Source organism: Lissotriton helveticus, chromosome 10 (genome assembly GCF_964261635.1).
Source record: "Lissotriton helveticus chromosome 10, aLisHel1.1, whole genome shotgun sequence".
Taxonomy (NCBI): domain Eukaryota; kingdom Metazoa; phylum Chordata; class Amphibia; order Caudata; family Salamandridae; genus Lissotriton; species Lissotriton helveticus.
In genome coordinates this window covers 355,713,662-355,733,962 of record NC_136071.1, presented here as the reverse complement: position 1 = coordinate 355,733,962, position 20,301 = coordinate 355,713,662, and the positions used below count along the sequence as shown (strand labels likewise).

Below are 20,301 nucleotides of genomic sequence, written 5' to 3'. Positions count from 1 at the left end.
CACAGAAAAAAGAGGCCTTTGGACTCTGGCTCCCACACCCCTATTCCATTAAAGAAAAAGGACTTAGGACTTCTCCCTCTAGACCCTTCAGCCCTTTTCAGCCTATCATGCCTACTACACCCTTTAATCCTTACATTCCTTACTCTCCTTCTCACCACGGGGACAATGAGGGTAACATGGGGGATGAACCACAGCCTCAATATGATTTCCACAAGATCCTCAATCACAAGAGGAACCATGGGAGGAGCCAACAGACCCTTACAACACGCACCCCATCCCTGATGTACCCTCTTATCTTACTAAGCCGTCACCCACAGATGACACCATAGTCTTCAATCAACTCATAGACAGGGCTGCACAATTCCACAATGTAGACTTGCATAATGACCCTGTTGAGGAAGACTTCTTATTTGACACCTTCCCCACTTCAGAAAAAAGTGTCAGAACACTTTCCATGTTAAAGGGAGTTCTAAAACATGCACCTGACATATTTAAGGATACAGCCAGGGCACGGGTAATCAATCCCAGAATAGAAAAGAAGTCTAGGGCAGCTCCTACAGACCCTACTTACATCAGAGGGCAGTTACCACTAGACTCACTGGTAGTGGCTATTGCACGTAAAAGGGCCAACTCCCAAACAACAGGGGAAGCACCTCCCCCTGATAAAGAGTCAAAAATACTGGAGGCATCAGGCAAAAGGGTAGCAGCACAAGCCTCCAACTCATGGAGGATTGCTAATACACAAGCCCTACTGGCTCGTTACGACAGGGCCCATTATGATCAACTCGAAAGCCTAATGCAACACCTGCCTGAGCCCTTTAAAGCACAAGCTAATGACCTCATACAAGAGGGAAAATTTATAACAAGCGCCACCATCAAATGCGCGCTTGATGCAGCAGACACCGCAGCTAGGTCAATTAACTCCAGCGTTTTACTACGCAGACATGCATCGCTGCGTATTTCCGGCTTTAAGAATGAGGTGCAGTCCACCATTCTTAACCAACCTATCAATCAAGATTTTCTATTTGGCCCTGCTGTCGACACCATTTTTGATAAAATGAAAAAAGACACAGAAACCGCAAAGTCATGGGGGCATTGCATTTTCAGCAACACAGAGGCTCCTTTCGACGCTCCTCATACAGGGCAACTACACGAGGAAATACATCGCAAACATCTGCCTCATACAAAAGTAAAACACAAGGTTCCTTCAACAAAAACACAAACAGAGGAGGTTATAGGGGCAACAAAAATAAGGGAAGAGGACGTGGAGGCAATAACACCAGAGCCTCCACTGCCACAAAACAGTGACTTCATTACACTGCCTCCAGACCACCTAACACCAGTCGGAGGCAGGCTCCAACAGTTCCTACCTGTCTGGCACGCAATTACCACGGACAGGTGGGTGAGAGAAATTATCCAGTTTGGTTATTGCCTAGAACTAACTTCTACACCACCAAACATACCACCCAGACATCGTCCTATGTCTACGGAACACATCACCCTGCTCCAACAAGAGGTGAAATGCATGCTGGAAAAGGGGGTCATAGAGCAAGTCCCTTTCCACCAGCAAGGGACAGGAGTATACTCCCTATACTTCCTTATTCCCAGGACGGCTTCTTCAGACCAATATTGGACCTCAGACCCCTAAATCAATATATACTATCGGAGCACTAACATATGATCACACTACAGCAAGTGCTCCCGTTGCTCCAACAAGGAGATTTCCTAGCAACACTGGACCTCAAAGATGCGTATTTTCACATACCCATCCATCCAGGCCACAGAAAATATCTCAGGTTCACAATAGAAGGTCAACACTACCAATTCAAGGTTTTGCCCTTCGGGGTTACCATGGCTCCAAGAGTGTTTACAAAATGCTTGGCGACAGTGGCAGCACACCTCAGAAGGCAAAACATCCATGTGTACCCCTATCTGGACGATTGGCTAATACAAGCGAAATCGTACCAACAGTGTGCAGCACATACATCTCAAACACTTCAGTTGCTACACAGCCTAGGGTTTTCGATCAACTACCCAAAATCGCATCTGCAACCATCCCACGAACAGCAATACCTGGGAGCCACTATAAACACCTCGGTGGCAAAGGCATATCCAAACTCAGCAAGGATAGCCAGCATGCAGATACTCATTTGCAAATTCCTGCCACAACACTCTCTGCCAGCTCGAGTCTTTATGCAGCTCATAGGCATGATGGCCTCCTGCATATTCATTGTCCCCCATGCCAGACTTCAAATGCGCCCATTACAAGAATGCCTAGCACGGCAATGGAACCAGGCTCGAGGACAACTAAAAGACCTAGTGTTGGTAGACAGTCGCGCTCACTACTCTCTGCAGTGGTGGAACCCACGAAACCTTTCCAGGGGGCGACTGTTCCAAGAGCCGGTTCCACAACTAGTACTAACAGCGGACGCATCACTGACAGGCTGGGGAGCCCATCTCCTTCAATACACAGTACAAGGGCTCTGGACAACCAAACAGCAAATGCTGCATATCAACCAACTAGAATTGCTAGCGATATTCCTAGCCCTGAAAGCATTTCAAAAATACTTGTACAGCAAGACAGTGTTGATCCGGACGGACAACATGACCGCAATGTACTATATCCAGAAACAGGGAGGAACGCACTCTCCACAGCTGTCCCATCTGATACAAAGCATATGGAAGTGGGCGATTCCCAAAAACATTTTTCTCCTAGCAGAACACCTTCCAGGGAAGGACAATCAGATTGCCGACCTGCTCAGCAGGCACAGCCAACAACTACACGAATGGGAGATTCACCCCCAATTTCTCCAGCCATTCTTCGAAGAGTGGGGTCACCCAGAAATAGACCTGTTTGCCACAAAAGAAAACTCCAAATGCCAGTACTTTGCCGCCAGATTCCCACACAGGGCAATGCGATATGGATGAACTGGTCAGGCAGATTTGCGTAAGCTGTTCCCCCAGCACCGCTGATCCCGCTGGTGGTACACAAACTGCGGCAACACTCACTCACGCTAATCCTAGTTGCTCCCACATGGGCGAGACAACCGTGGTACACAACGTTCCTAGAACTTTCAGTAGTATCTCATCAAAGACTGTGCCTTGCACCCCATCTTCTAACTCAGAACCATGGAAAAATCAGACACCCAGATCCCAATCAGATGAACCTAGCGATCTGGCTCCTGAGGTCTTAGAATTTGGGTACCTTAACTTGCCCCCAGATTGCATGAACATCATTAGGGAGGCAAGACGACCAACCACACGAGCGTGCTATGCAGCTAAATGGAAAAGATTTGTTATTTACTGCAACAATAACCAAATCAACCCATTAGACGCTTCAATACGAAACATTATATGTTACCTGCTGCATCTACAAAGATGTAACTTAGCATACTCTTCTATACGACTACACCTCGCTGCTGTAGCAGCATACCTTCAAAACAGGCAACACCTTTCACTGTTTAGAGTACCAGCAATCAAAGCCTTCATGGAGGGTTTAAAAAGGGTGATCCCTCCAAGACACCCCCCTTCCCCAGTCTGGAATCTAAATATAGTACTTACTAGACTTATGTGCCCTCCTTTCGAACCTCTACACTCATGCGAACTACAATTCTTAACGTGGAAGGTTGCATTCTTAGTTGCCATTACCTCACTCAGAAGAGTGAGCGAATTACCAGCACTAACAATTCAAGAACCTTTCATGCAGGTACATGCCAACAGGGTGGTTCTTAGAACCAACCCTAAGTTCATGCCTAAGGTTGTATCCAATTTCCATATCAATCAATCAATAGAACTGCCAGTATTCTTTCAAAATCCACAGTCAGTAGCTGAGAGAGCCCTACACACATTAGATGTAAAAAGAGCTCTACTTTACTACGTAGACAGAACTAAATCATTTAGGAAGACAAAACAATTATTTGTTGCTTTTGCACCACAACACAAAGGAAATCCTATTTCAAAGTCAGGAATAGCCAGATGGATAGTTAAATGCATTCAAATATGTTATCAAAAGGCAAAACGCACTTTAACCGTCCCCCCAAGAGCACACTCTACAAGGAAGATGGGGGCATCCATGGCTTTCCTAGGAAATATTCCTCTTGAAGACATCTGTTCCTCTTGAAGACATCTGTAAGGCAGCCACATGGACCACCATACACACTTTCACAAAACACTACTGTGTAGACGTGCAAGCAAAACAGCAAGCTGCTGTAGGCCAGGCTGTCCTCGAAACTCTTTTTCAAACTGCTGCAGCTGGCACAGGTAGCCACCGCTAGAGGAGATACTGCTATACAGTCTATGCACAGATATGAATTCAGCAGCCCACATGCCTCGAACGGAATAGGCTACTTACCAGTATGCATCTGTTCTTGGCATGTAGGGCTGCTGACATTCATATCGCCCGCCCTCCTCCCCGGTGCCTGTCGCAGCTGCAGCATTATCTTTGGCATGGCCATCTCTTACTTTCCTATCTCTATCTCTGCCACAATGGCGAAAAACAATCTGAGGATGGAGAAGATGCCCATGCGCACTGTAGTCCAGGGGAGGAGTCACCTATCTCGTGATACTTCGAAGACTTTTCCAAGACAACAAAGTGCAATCATCCGGACCCAACACTAGGCGGCGATCTATGCACAGATATGAATGTCACCAGCCCTACATGCCAAGAACAGATGCATACTGGTAAGTAGCATATTCCTCTTTAGCCCAAGAGCCCACACAAAGCCTTTCTGTCTATTCTGCACTGGTTCAGCAACAACCATTAACTTTATTGTATGACAAAGAAATCAGAGTCGCTGCCAACTCTGTGAAATGTTCAGGAGGCACAGAAAGGCCTAAATTCAGAAAGCATGAAGGCAATGGCAGAAAACAGAACATGACTGTGGCTTTCTGTCTCTAGTGAGACCTGTCTACCTAAAGTGAAGCCTCGCTCCTGCAGCATCCTTGGATCACTTCATGCTACTTAGTAGACTGATTGTAGCAGAGGAATAATAGGTGTGCCGGTGACACAGAAAGACCAAGTTATCTTTTCAGACCTACTCATCAAGGATATTCTCGGCTTGTACCTACAGTGAGGGAATCAGTTCAAGGTGACTGCTTTACGAAGCCCTAAATAAGTAATTAAAATTATTGAACTACTGGTTGTCTATGGAGATGTTGTAGAGATGCTGATTCTGGTATGCAGACACTGTACTACAGGGTGTAACTGTTGTTGCGTTATACAAACGTTGATGCTATTTTTATAGGTGAGAAAATACCCTTACTATGCCTATAGCATTCTGTAGCCCTCTGTTGTTTTATTTTGGCGAACTATGCAAACGTACATTATACGTCCTATCTAGCATATGCAATGGCCTGTCATTTACATGCTTTGAAGTATGAAGGCCGTAAGCATTCCAGACTTGCCATAAAATGTCATGTTGTCTATTTAAGGATAGTTTTAAAGAGCAATGCTTGTCTGTAAGACACTTAAAGGTCTGCGATTCATTAGTTTCCATCCACAGTCTTCAATATGGGTGACTTGCAACTCCTTTACATCTAGCCCAAGTGCCTTGTTTTCACAAAATGTCCAGGGTCTTTTCATATTAAGAGGGTTGGCGTTGCCCAATTCCCCTGTCCAATTCACCCATTCCTTTAATTAAAAGAGCTCCTTCAACCAGTGGATCAGCCGGACCTGTCATCCAACGCATTGCGTTCTCCCAACAGATGAGGTCCGCAGGGGCACGCATCTCAGCGCCCTGATGAAACTAGTGAAGGAGATTCCAGAATTCCTGTTTGGCGGTTCAGAGATGACCAGCAGCCCGTCGCCTGCTGGAAGTGTTGACGAAAAGGCGTGGCCCAAGAAGTTAGACTCTGATGGTAAGCTCCGCAGTCTCTTCACATTTAGTTGCTGCTACAGCTATGAAAACGCCTGGGCTTGGAAATTTCTGCAAGATGTGCTGCAGTTTGTTTTCAAGGCTGTGTGATGTTGATGTCTTCACATAGACAACAAATTGCAAAGGATGTGGTTATCTTACTCTGTGGCCAAGCAGAGAATACCGGACCTTTACTGTGAGTTCATGGAAAGCTCTGCCGAAATTAAACCTCATGCAGTTCAGGTGTTTTGACCCGTGTGACAGATATGCCGGCCTGCCAGTCCCTTTCCTTTTTTACTCTAAGCATAAAGATAATCTTTTACTCAGTGGATAACATTTGTGATTACTTGACCAAGCATGAAAGTGAAGAACCCCAAAGGTATCAAGTGTATAAGCAAAAACGTTTTCTCTTGCTCCAAATGGTTTGCTTAGATATAATTTCCTCTTGCACAGTGAAATCTGAGACAACTTCAGACAGCTCACATCTGCCAGTTTTGGAAGACCGACTGACTGAGCTATGGAGTGCACCCAATACACCAAGCAGCATCGTGCAAGCAGATCTGGAGGAGAGTAGGGTGGACACTAGAGGAAAAAGGCCATCAGCAGAAGGTAAACGCAATGATAGCCATCGAGGAGCCATTTTCCAACACTGGGAGGCATCTGGAAATACTCTATTAATTACACTTGTAGAACATGGCAGAGAATAAAGAAAACATACTCTAGTCTGGAAGCCTGTTGTCCAATTTGCCATCTACAAACCATCTACACACAGTTGAATAAATGGGTGTTTTAGGAAATGTTGTAAGTAATTGTGAAATTGATGCCACTGGTTTCCAGGAGGCAGTAAGAACCTGGGCAGTGGGAGTTACATCCTCTACTCCAGCTCAACCTATAGGTCTTCAGTGGGATCAGCAGAACATGCACTGTCATAGAGCATTTAAACGGGATGGAGCAGAACATCTAGAGGGATGAGTTTCCTCTAGTTGTGTTGGATAATTTTGGAATCCACTGCACTAAATCCTATTAGTAAAGGATCTCAATAATAAATAGCCAGGGTGAGTGACACCCAGTCACACGCCCTATGGTACCCTTGCCACTGCTTTTACTATCTTTGATATCAGCCATCCTGAAGGCAGAAGCAGGAAAAGAAAGTAAACATGCCCTAGGAGCGATGTTTCATTTCTTTGGTTTCCGCTCCTTGCCCTTCTCCTAGCCTTCAGCAGCAAATAGGAGGGTGTTGAGGCACTATGAGTGCACAAGGCGGTATCAAATTTATGATGCTATCAGGGGTAAAGTGGTGTCAGATCAATTCTGTTATTCCCGGCTGTGTGGTTAACCAGCATCCTTGTCGATGTTGTTAAATAAACAAAATAAATGATTATTATATCCTTAGTTTTTCTTGAGAAAATATTAACCTGATAACTGACCCTAAAATCTGTCAAAAAATTATAATTATGTTCTTAAAGTAAATAAAATCATGGGCGGTGTTTTCCTGTAAAATGTAGAATCAGCTGAATCTTTAAAACCATATGTTTGCACGAACAATAGAGGGATAGCTCCTTGATTTACACATTCTCCTAATGACAGTAAATAATGTCTGTCATCTGATTAGCCTTGATGTTATATGGTAGATATCTGATTGGCTTACTTATCAACTTGCGTTGTGACAGTAGGTTAGACATCCCTATCCTTTTCATATTTGTGTACATCCTCTTCAGGTAGATCTGCCAGAAATCTGCATAAATATGCATTTATAGCACCCTTTTATATTTAACTATTTTTGACAGGGGCAGTTTTACATGAGATTTCACTTGAAACAATACTGTCAAAATGATCCTGTTTTTCGTTTTGTCAGTTGAATGTATAAAACATTTGGGCTGATTTAGAAAACTTGTAAATCTTTACAGAATAGTGACATTTCTGAATGACATCAGTTCTCTTATGCAAACACAAAATAGAAGGATAATATTGATGTGCTGAAGTCTAGCCAACATTCAGAGACTATTCAGATCTTAATTTTCATGGCTCTTTATTTAAATGTGGGCACAGGTAATTATGCATGCCACCCCTCATTTTAGTAGACCACTTATTTTCCAGTTAAGTTTTGATAGCCTCATATTTTGAGCCTGGTAAAGAAGTACCAAGCATAGTATTGGTAACCTTATAAAGTACTGGCATTCCTTACTTGATTCCGATAGAGTTACTATTCCTGTAAGGCGATCAAAAAGGATTGGAATGACTGCACTTAATTGTACCCGCTGATTTTGCAGAGATAAATAATGGTTCTGAATCATTACTATTAGCCATTACTGATGCTGGCATTGGTTTAAATAATATTGTTTAAGAATCGTGACAGAAATAAATGTTTACTTACTGCTTGCATTTAAGGCTGTTTCAGATGGTTAGAGTTCCTTTTGGTGCTGAAATGTCCTAAATGACTTAGTCAGTCAGTCAGTCAGTCAGTCTGACTAACTGACTGACTTCTTCAGCAAGCTATTTCCTCACAAAATCTGACTGATCTTCCTTAATTGTGTGTGGAAGTACTTTCTCTAGCATCTAGACATACATACATCTTTGTGCATAGTTTAAAATGTGCCTTTTTAGTGGAAGTTTTCCATTCAAAAGCTGCAGTTCACTGTCCTTGTCACCCTAAAGCTGATCAAACATTGTTTGTCTTTTGGGCTTCCATATTTTGCCTACCTATCTAACCCCCTTAAACCACTGCTTACAACTTGTGAGTGGTATTTCTTAAACTCATCCCTGGAGCTTTCCTATTTCACAGCTGTGCTGGCATTTCTTCTATTGTGCCTCAAAATGGTGACTACCTTGATTTGCAGCTTAGCTTTGAGTTCTGGAAATTCCCTCTGAAGCTATACCTCCTAGTCGTGGCTGGGGACCCTATTCAGACCATAAATCACTTAATCTTGGTTGGCCAAATGAGGGCTGTACCTCGCAGGGTAGATTTTTCCTGAACTTTGGCCCATACTGACATCACCAGATTTAGGTGAAATTACTTGACTTCACCACAACCCTCATCGAGCAAAAGCTACATGTTCAAGTAATTCAGAGTGTTCTTGTAATGATGATGATGTGTTATCTCTCTGACAGTTAAAACGGGAGACATTTCTGCGGCCGATAACTGCTTCCCCTACTTGACCACCTGTCTGAAGCAGCCATCTCTAAACAGCTCCTCCAACAGCAGCACCCCTACAAGGACCCTACCAAGAGATCATGAGCAGGGGACACTAGTGATGGAGACCAAGAATGCGCATGAGGAAGGTGAGCTGGAGCCCTTGCATCATCTCAAAGAGTAGATGTGGTCAAGTGACAAGATCATAGACAAACATATAATTAGGCGTGGGTTCTGATCCTTGCTTCCTTATGTGCCCAAATTATGTGATCTAAAGCAATCAACTATATGCCTTTGTTTACCTCTTCCCTTATTTACAAAAGCAGAAATGATTAGAAACATACTTGTTCAAGGCATGTGTGCTGTAGATATACATGCTTTGCATACACCTGCCATCTAGTGTTCGGTCTGGATGTTTGCAAGTTGTTTTTCTTCGAAGAAGTCTTTTTTTCAGTCACGTGGTTAGGTGACTCCTCCTTTCGCTGATAATGCGCATGGGCATCGACTCCATTTTTAGATTGTTTTCTTTCCGCAATTGGGTTCGGACGTGGTTTGCAGCACTTTTTCAAAACCATTCTTTGGGATCCCCTTGGTGCGCAACCCACTGTACCCTTGTTGGTACTGTTTTTGTACGAGTTTCATTATACTCTGCATGTCGAATAAATCGGAAAACTCACCATCTTCGGTCGAGAAATCATCGTTGGAGGCCATCGGGCCTAGCCGCATCAGTTCACTTCCACTCCATTCGCATTAGCCAGCCTTCTGCCGATGGATTGGACTCTGTTTCAATTCTGTCCTTTGTGCCACCCCAAGTATCCGCGCACTGACCTACATAAAGTCTGCAACTAGTGCCTCTCACCGGAGCCAAGGGAAGCAGATTGTGACCCATGTTGATCGTTCTGATCGAAAAAGACTTTGCTGGATCGTCAGGTTCGAGGTAGGGACATGCAGGGACAAAACATTGAACACACTCCGGATATCTTCGGGGCAGATACCAACCACGAAGAAATGGAGGCTGCGGTGGCGGAAGTGGAGGAGGCCTTCTGTATCTAAGAATCTGATTTGGAGCTCAAAATCGAGCTAGAGTCCGAAGACTTACCAAAGTCCTGAGTGACAAAGCCCCTTTGCCCCTCAAACTCTCTTTGATTAAACAAAAAGCTTCGGGTCACCACTGCCTTCAGGCAATGGTCGGCACTGAGACACTGCTTCCAACGCCCCGCCCTTGGCCCCGAAACAGAAAATCATGCTATCTGGCTCAGGCCGAGTCGAGAAAAGACACCATCGGAATCGAAACCTTTGGCTCCAAAAGACAAAAAAGGCACGTCTGGTTCGACACCGAAACTTTCGGCACCTAAACCAAAAGATAGCCTCCAGAAGCCTCCAGAATCTGTCCTGGACATTACAAAGGCGAAACTGGACCCTAAGCAAAAGAAATGTAATATTAATCCAGATACTGGACATATATTTGCTAAAGGTGTGACACCGTCCAAGAGAAAAATTATCTCAGAGGACTCGAGGTACAAAATTCCTCGAAAAAAAGGAGGAGGCTATGGCTACAAGTCCTGTCTACCCTAATCCTCAATCCCCTCCACCATCTTCACCACTACTACAAGGCTCAGACCCTATATACATAACACCTCAAGGTTCTCCACACGCACAGCCTGACGTAGGGGATGAGTATGACAATAGTCTACCACCAACAGACCCAGGGGAGGACTAAAATATTGATCAACCAATGGATAATGACCCTGATTTATATCCTGCAAAACCATCACCAAATGATCTCCAGGGCAGCATCATACCATGCTATTACATTATACAAAGACTCTTTAGAAGAAGACTTTTTGTTCGAAACACTAAGTTCTACACATAGGACTACTCAAAGTTTGCCTATGTTAAAAGGCATGATGAGACATTCCGGTGATATTTTTAAAGACCCTATATGTTCCCGTATATTGACACCTAGGGTTGAAAAAAATACAAACTTCCACTGTCTGACCCCATTTTTATTAAGGGCCAGTTGCCCTTAGATTCTTTAGTAGTATCTAAAGCTCTCAAAAGAGCAAACTCTCAGACTTCAGCAGATGCACCTCATCCAGGCAAGGAGTCTAAATTAATAGATTCATCAGGCAAAAGAGTAGCTGCTCAATCTGCCAACCAATGGTGCATTGCCAACACACAAGGCTTATTGGCCAGATATGATAGGGCCCACTCGGACGAAATGGAGGAACTGCTCCAACTCCTCCCAGAGGAGCATAAGAAAAGAGGACAAGAGCTAGTACAAGAAGGTAAACTATTATCTAATTCCTCCATTAGATGTGCTCTACATGCTGCTGATACTGCAGCTAGGGGAATTAACACCAGCATGCTCCTTAGACGATATGCATGGTTCAGGATTTCTGGGTTTATACCAGAGGTTCAGCAATCTATTCTCATTGCTCCTTTTGACGAGCAACACCTCTTTGGACCTCAAGTAGATGAGGCACTCGAAAAAATGAAAAAAGACACTGAGGTGACAAATCAATGGGAGCAGCATAGGCTCCTTTCGTCGTTCATTTTATAGAGGTGGGTCTAAGGGCAATTCCTCAGACCCTAATGTTTCCTCATATCAATCCAACACACACCCTTCTCCATCTAGAGGTTTGTATAGAGGTGGGTACAGAGGAAACAATTTTAAGGGCAGAGTTAAAGGAACACCAACACGTGCCTCTCCATCTCCCAATAAGCAGTTACTTGCCTACAATTCCCCGATCATTTTACACCTGTCGGGAGAAGACTTCAACAATTCTTTCCCATTTGGCAATCAATAACATTGGACAAATGGGTATTAGACATTATCCAACATGGTTATTGCCTGGAGTTGAACAGCAATCCTCCCAATATTCCACCTTGCACTCACAAGCTTTCATTCCAGCACCAACAGCTCCTCAAACAAGAAGGAGCACCAACAGCTCCTTTAACAAAAGGAGCTTCATGACCAGTTCCATTATAACACTGTACTTCCTAATCCCAAAAGGGACGGGTCCTTACGACCGATATTAGACCTCAGCATGTTAAACCTATACATACTGTATGTGAGAAAGTGCCCCCTTTTTGCATGGTTGCCCCCACTTTTTGCTGAATTGCTGATGTGCTTTGACTGAGTGTGCCCTGGGCTCCTGCTAATCAGGTACCCAGGGCCTATGTTCTTTCCCTAAAACTGCATTAAAGCCTAAACCCAATTGGCATCTCTGGCCACAGGACAGCCCCTGGTAAAGTGGAGAAGTGTGGCTCAGGGGTTAGAGGCAGCAGACCCGGAAGCTGAGATCGGTCCTGGACCAGGGTTCAATTCCCTGCCTCGGCGGGTCTTGGGCTAAAAATTCCACGGACTCGATAATTCTCGCTCCGGTGCCTCCTCGACTCACGGGTTCACACTCTGCGACTCTGGGCAATAGCTTGCTTAATCTCCACAACGGCCCCTCGCGGCGGGATGCCTGACTTTCACCTTGTGGATACCCTGCTATCTCACAGGGGAATACCAGGAAGGGTTCCCTAAGCAAGCGCCGGGACACCCACTGCGGGTAGCTGTGCGCTATATAAGCTCAACTACATTTACATTTACATTTACATTTACAAATGGTACCACAGGTACCCAGGGCACTGTGACCAGAGAAGGCCTCTAAGGGCTGCAGCACTTATAGTGCCACCCTGAGAGGTCCTATACCCTTACACTCACACACTGCCTTTGCAGGCTGGGTGTTTTGGTGCAGAACAAAGCGAAAAGTCGACATGGCACACATCTCTGTGTGCCATGCCTACAACCCACTGCCCTGCCATAGATCAGTCACCCATCTAGCTAGGTGCACTATACCAGTGATAAGGGTACAGATGCATGCGCTCTGTACCCCTACAGTGTCTAAGGCCATTCTTAAACATTGTAAGTGCAGTGCTGCTTTTAAGAGTATATGGTCCTGGGAGTTTGTCATTACGATCTCCACAGCACCATATGGCTACACTGAAAACGGAGAAGTTTGGTTTCAAACTTCTCAGCACATTAAGCCCACACTGATGACAGTGTGGGCTTTAATGAAAAATGCACACAGAGGGCATCTTAGAGATGCCCCCTGAAAACTAACCTACAACTAGTGTCCAGGGTGAATGGCTGCTATCAGCTGCCACCACCAGATATGTTTCTGGACCCCTGGGTAGAGAGCCTGCCGCTCTCTGGGGCCTGAAACAATGCACATCCTTGGACGAGGTGCCAAGCCTCCTCCCCCAGGATGGGCAGGGTTTACAAAGGGGAAGCTTCAAAGGCTTGCCGGCTTTGTGAGCTTCCCTAGGCCACTCGCTGCTTACAGCAACTGGTCCCCACTGGTTCAGACCCCCAATTTGGGCGGCAGAACCGGCGGGAAAAACAAGTGAGGAAGAGGTGTGCCCACCTCTGCCAACACTACCCCTCAGGTGGGGGAGGCGAGGTGAAGCACAACTCTCAGTCCCCGCCATCTTGCAGATGAGGGGACTCAGCCAACCAGTGACAGGCTCATGCTCCTCTCCCATTGGAGGGTGGCATAATAGGGGGTGTACCCACCCCAGGGAAGGGACCCATTGGTCCCTACCTTTTTCCTACCTGTAATGCCCTTAAATGGAGTATTTAGGGCACCCCTGAACCTTGCTTCTCAGACAAGAAGAAACTAGAAGAAGAAGGACCGAAGAGCTGTGTAGGAGCTAACAAGAGGAAGACGCCCACTGACTTGGCCCCAGCCCTACTGGCCTGTCTCCACCTCGAACCTGCTCCTGCAAAATCCCGGTGTGTCCTGCAGCCAGCCACCTCAAAAACTCCGGAGGACCTGCCTGCCTTCAACCCCAAAGACTGTCTCCCATGAACACCGGATTTGTTCATCTGCAACCTCTGGCGGACACCGCAAATCCGTCTCACTCTGCACCCGCCATGCACGGCCCGAGCTCGAGTGGACAAACACCATGAGGAGGTCCCCCTGGCGATCCTGAGCTGAGAACTGGCGACCCCTGACCTGCCTCAAGACTCCAGCCGATGCCTGCAGCCTAAATCCAGAAGGTCCCCCCAACCAGGATCAGGAGCTGGTAAGAAGATCAGACCCCATAAGGCACCCCTGCAACCGACATCCCACGACCTTGGGTGGCCAAGCCGACGGTGCCTAACCAACCCCTAACTTCCCAACTTACCTCTCAAAGTGGTGGTCGCACCCTGAAGACCTTCGCCCCCAAACCTACAGTGCCTTTCCAACTGGAGGTCTCCCATTGCAAACACGGCGCCCTACGTCGAAACAGCAACCTGCACCCGGCCGCCCTAGTGCCGCTGAGGGTGCACCTTTTGTGCTACTTTGTTTCCCCATTTGCCTTGAGCTAAAGTCCAGGAGCTTTGCTCCCACAACCAAGTGGCCTGCTCGTCAGCAGCCACCACCCGAGGCCCCTTATCGGATAACATTTGGCCTCAGCACTCTGCACCCGGCCGCCCTAGTGCCGCTTAGGGTGTAACTAGAGTGTATCCTTGACCCTGGGGGACCTCTGAGTCTACCCCCAGAACCTCAAATCCCACTACAGAATACTTACCTCAAAACCGATAACACTATTTTCCTCCATAGGATAACATTGAATGTTTTTCTGTGAAAAGTTTCTGAGTGTGGAGTTTGAAAACCTAAAGAAATTCTTTAAAATTGTACTGATTAACAAAAAATAATTTACTTACCTGTTTACAGGAAATATCCCAGAGTAGTATCCAGGTATACTACTCTGTGTAAGAAAAGTAATCTCAAAAGTAATTTACCTGTAATCTTTCTGAAAATCCCATTTAAAGTATATGTACTGTATTCTGAAAAGCATTGCATTATCAGTAACACTACTGTAATCAAATCAAAGTACATTTACAATTGCAATCCAAATGGTGTTGCAATCTGTATAATTACTGCAGAGTACTTATCACTTACCTGTGCCGGGCTTGCTTGGTTCTAGGAAATAAAATAACTGAAAGAGTAACTTTTTATACAAAAACAATTCGTCTGAAGTTCAGTGTGTGAATTCATTTGCTGACTGAGTGTGTACAACAAGTGCTTAACACTGTCCTCTGATACTGCCTTACTGCCCGAGCATAGTACCACAAATAGAGAGTGAGATGCTATCTAACTTTACCTCGGCCTACCTTTGGGGTTCCACTGAACTCTGTGCACACTGTACTTCGCTTTGGTATAGTATATACAGAGCCAGCTTCCTACACTGTCAGATAATTTCCTTAGGGTTACACTTCAGCAAGTGCTTCCACTTCTACAACAGGGCAACTATATGTTCACGCTAGACTTAAAGGACGCATACTTCCACATTCCTGTTCACCCAGCATATCGCAAATATCTCCGATTTGTGATAGCAGGAAATCACTGTCAGTTCGAAGTACTCCCATTCGGAATTACTACTGCACCCAGTGTTCACAAAATGTCTAGCAGTAGTAGCAGCTCGTCTAAGAAGACAACAATTTCATGCCTTTCCATATCTGGACAATTGGCTCATCAAAGCCAACACACATCAGAAGTGTTTACAACACACTCTGACTACAATATACCTTCTCTATCAATTGGGATTTACAGACAATACGCAAAAGTCTCATCTTCAACCCTCACAAATGAAGTCCTTTCTGGGAGCGACACTTAACACTCAAACAGCTCTAGCCTCTCCCAATGCAGCCAGGGTTCAAAAATTTCAAACTCTGTTACTACAACTTCAAACCAACCAATACCTAACAGTCAGGACTTTCATTCAGCTACTAGGGATGATGTCATCATGCATTTCAATAGTGCCTCACACAAGCGTCCCCTACAGGAATGCTTAGCATGTCAGTGGAGCTAGTCCCAGGGTCAATTAACAGATCTAGTATTGGTAGACAGCCGAACCCATCACTCTCTGCAGTGGTGGAGCACACAAAACCTATCAAAAGGGCGGCCCTTCATCGACCCTATTTCTCAAGTCATACTAACAGCGGCTGCATCTCTCACAGGATGGGGTACCCATCTACAGAATCTAACAGTTCAGAATCTATGGGACAACAAGCTCAAAAGTACCCACATCAACTTTCTGGAGCTTCTAGCTGTATATCTAGCACTAAAATCTTTTCAGCCTCGCCTCATAGGGAAAGTTGTCATAGTCCGCACTGACGATATGACAGTATAAGTAGTATGTACAAAAACAGAGGGGACATACACTCTACAACTGTCTTGCCTTTCTCAAACCATTTGACGTTGGGCAATGCATCTCTTTTCCACAGAAGAGAACTCAAAATGCCCAAACTTCGCCTCCAGATTCCCACACCCTCTATCCAAAGGCAATGCCCTATGGATGAACTGGTCAGGGATATTTGCTTGCGCTTTTCTGCCTCTCCCTCTACTTCCGTTTTTGTTTCGCAAACTTAGGCAGACATCAATCACACTGATTCTTGTGGCTCCCACATGTACTCGTCAACCATGGTTCACCTGTCAGTGGTTCCACATCAAAAGCTGCACCTCACTTCCAGCCTTCTCACTCAGAACCATGGAGAAATCAGACACCCAAACCCCAAGTAACTCAACCTAGCGATCTGGATCGTGAAGTCATAGAGTTTGAATACCTAAACTTACCATCAGATTGTATGACAATTCTTAAAGAGGCAAGAAAACCTACCACTAGATCAAGTTATGCAGTAAAGTGGAAGAGGTTTGTTATATATTGTATCTGAAAGAAACAGGTTAGTATTAGATTCCTTACCTTAGAATATCCCCAGGCGTCAGTCTGGATCTGGAAACTTTTGCGTAGCAGTACCCCTGCGCGTCGCTAGGCGTCGTCTGCGGCTCCGCGTCCGTCGTCGTCGCCGGGATGACGTCGCCGGAGTACTTAGACGCCGCCCTCGCGCGCTGACGTCAGTTCTTATACACAGCTTTTCCGCACCAGAAACGCAGAGCCATGATAAAAACCAACACTGGTGCCATAAAACTAGGGCCCTGAAAAGGGATAACCTTAACCCTCGAGATCGGTTCGCAGAACGGGGAGGATGGGTGGGGGGGTAAAGAATCTAATACTAACTACTGTTTCTTACAGATATATCGTTACCGAAGGTAAGTAACTTGTGCATCTGAAAGAAACAGGTTAGTATTAGATTCCTTACCTTAGAATAGATACCCCAGCAATACCAACCCCGGTGGTGGGTCTGCGAACCAATAATCACACCAGAAAGTCCTGGAGAACGGAATGGCCGAAAAAGCCATCTCTCCGGACTTGGCTGTCCAGGCAGTAGTGTCTTGCGAACGTGTACAGCGAGGCCCACGTAGTTGCCTGACAGATGTCGTGCAAGGGGACTCCCTGACCCAGGGCAGTAGTAGCCGCCGTGGCCCGAGTGGAATGGGCACGCAGCTCCTTTTTAGCCAGTGAATAACAAGCCTTGATGCACAAAATGCCCCATCGAGAAATGGTCTGTTTGTGCACCGCCCGTCCCTTCTTAGCGCCCACGTAACCAACAAATAGTTGGTCATCCACCCGGAACTGGCGTGTGCGATCCAGATAAGATGAGAGTGCACGTTTTGGGTCCAGACGGTGGAGCCTCTCTTCCTCTTTTGAGGGATGCGGAGGCGGAAAGAAGGTGGGCAAGGTGATGCCCGATGTGGAAGGCTGTGACGACCTTGGGCAGGAAAGAGGGACGTATCCGTAAGACAACTTTGTCCGGATGGACAGAAAGGAAAGGAGGTTTAAAAGAAAGAGCCTGGAGCTCACTCACTCTCCTGGCAGAGGTGATGGCAACCAGGAAAGCAGTCTTAAGAGTGAGAAGACGAAGAGGACAGTTATGAAGTGGCTCGAAGGGAGCGCACATCAAATAAGTCAGAACAAGATTCAAGTCCCACTGAGGCATCACGAAAGGAACAGGGGGAAACATATGAGTGATGCCCTTCAAGAACCTATTTATCAGAGGGTAGTGTTAAGCATTTATCGTACAAACTCAGACAAGAAATTATGTCACACACTCAAAGACTGAACTCAGACCAATTTGTTTGTGTAAAAATATTATTTAGTTATTCTATTTCTAGAACCAAGCTAGACCTGGTGCAGGTAAGTGAAATAATACTTTGTAATACTTATGCAATAAATTATGGGGGAATGCAGGTTCAAATGCAGTTGGTTGATTTAGTCAATGATCAGAATTATTTTTCAGTTACTTTGTAGATTACAGTACACGTTACTTCTTGGATTACTTTTTAAGTTACTTTTGCTAATCAGTGTGATATGCCTAGATATCACACTGGGATATTTCTTAGACAAAAGGTAAGCAATTCAATGTTGGTACATTTGCAGTTTTTCAAGGTTTCATACAAACCAACTCCACACTTTGAAGAATTTTCAAAGAAAAGCAGTCAATGCCATCCTATGGGAGGAAATGAAGTTATCGGTTTACAGGTAAGTATTATTTTGTGGGAGTTGGGTTTCTGGTGTTAGAACCAGGGTTCCCCCCGGGTCGAGGATACACTCTCAAAGCACCCTCAGCGGCACTAGGGCGGCCGGGTGCAGAGTGCTGAGGCCCAATGTTATCCCAATGGGGGATAGGGCACCTCCGGTTGGTGGCTGCTCACGAGCAGGCCACAAGGTGGTGGTAGCAAAGCTCCTGGTGTTAGGCTCAGGGCAATGGGGGATCCGAGTTAGGACAATGAGTGCACACAAAGCTGTACTGGGGCGGCAGGGTGCAGGGTGCTGTTTTGGCATCGGGTGCCCCATTGATTTCAATGGGGATTCTCCCGTTGCAACAAACAATGCCGGCTCAGGGACGAAGATCTTCTGGAGGTGACCACTGGTTGGCGAGGTACGTTGAAATGTTTGGGGATGCTGGGACACCATCGGTTGGGCCGCCCAAGGCCGTAGGACGTCCGGTGCAGGGGCGTCTTTAGGCGTCTGGTTTTTGTTACCAGCTACAGTTGCGGTCATCTGTATCCAGAAAGCGGCTGCAGGCTTCGATTGGAGATTTGATGCAGGTCAGAGATCGCCACACCTCAAGTCAGGATCGCCGGGTAGACCTCCTTGTGGTATTGGGCCACTCAAAACCGGGCTGTCAGCGTTGGGTGCAGAGTGGTGCAGACTCGCAGATTTGGGAAGGCTGGGCAGGTCCTCCGAGTTCTTGGGGGCTGCTCGCTGCAGACCACGCCGGGATTTTGCTGGAGCAGGTTCGAGGTGGGGACAGGTTGGTAGGGCTGGGGCCAAGTCAGTGGGTGTCCTCTTCTTCTTAGTTCAGCTTCGCTTCTTCGGTCCTTTATCTTCTCTCTTCTTCTCTGAGGAGGCAGAGTTCAGGGTTGCCCCTAAATACTAAATTTGGGGGCATTACAGGTAGATGCATGTCGGAACCAGTGGGTCCATTCCTTGGGGTGGGTACACCCCCTATTATCCCACCCTCCAGTGGGAGGGGGGCATATGCCTCACTCTGGTTGGCTGGGCCCCTCCATCAGCAAGATGGCGGGGACTGAGTGTTGTGGTTCACCTCGCCTCCCCCACCTGAGGGGTGATGTTAGCAAAGGTGGACACACCTCTCTTCCTAACTTGGTTTTCCCGCCGATTCTCCCGCCCAAAGTGGGGGTCGGACCAGGTGGAGGCCAGTTGCTGGGAGCAGCAAATGGCTGGGGTAGCTCACAAAGGTGGCAGGCCTTTGAAGCTTCCCCTTCGTGGACCCTTCCCATCCTGGGGAAGGAGGCTTGGCACCTCGTCCCAGGATGTGCATTGTTTCATGACCCAGGGGTCCAGAAACATGTCTGGTGGTGGCAGCTAGTGAGCCGCTGCTCAGCTGGGACACTAGACTTTGGTCGTTTTTCAGGGGGCATCTCTAAGATGCCCTCTGAGTGCATTTTCACTAAATCTCACACTGGTATCAGTGTGGGTTTAATGTGTGGAGAAGTTTGATTCCAAACTTCCCAGTTTTCAGTAAAGCCTGTAATGACAAACTCCCAGTACCATGTACTCTTAATGGCATTACTGCACTTACAATGTCTAAGAAGTGGCTTAGCCACTGTAGGGGTACGGGGCTCTTGCACCTGTACCCTCACCATTGGTATAGTGCACCCAGCTAGAGGGGTGGCTTACTTATGCCAGGGCAGTGATTTGTAGGCATGGTGCCATGTCGACTCTTCACTTTGTTCTGCGCCAAAACATGCAGCCTGCCATTCCAGTGTGTGTGTGTGTGTGTGTAAAAGTACAGGGCCTCTAAGGGTGGTACAATAAGTGCTGCACCCCTTAGAGGCCTTCCTTGCTCACAGTGCCCTTGGTACCTATGGTACCTTTTACAAGAGACTTACATGTGACCAGAGAGTTGCCAAT

The 20,301-nt window shown here is 46.3% G+C and overlaps 1 protein-coding gene across 8 annotated transcripts in view; it reads left to right on the top strand.

Moving 5' to 3' along the window:
• The window catches only part of LOC144783823 (uncharacterized), a 982,913-nt gene that overhangs the window by 393,574 nt on the left and 569,038 nt on the right, over positions 1-20,301 (top strand). For 6 of the 8 annotated variants that reach the window (XR_013601608.1, XR_013601607.1, XM_078662569.1 and 3 more), the window contains 3 exons: positions 5,704-5,856; positions 6,306-6,461; positions 8,961-9,131. Coding sequence is in view for 6 of the 8 variants with exons in the window: in XM_078662569.1 (XP_078518695.1) it covers positions 5,704-5,856; positions 6,306-6,461; positions 8,961-9,131 (480 nt within the window). In the remaining 2 variants the exon portion in view is untranslated. The remainder of the gene's footprint in view (positions 1-5,703; positions 5,857-6,305; positions 6,462-8,960; positions 9,132-20,301) is intronic. The other 2 variants (XM_078662570.1, XM_078662572.1) reach the window with 2 other exon arrangements.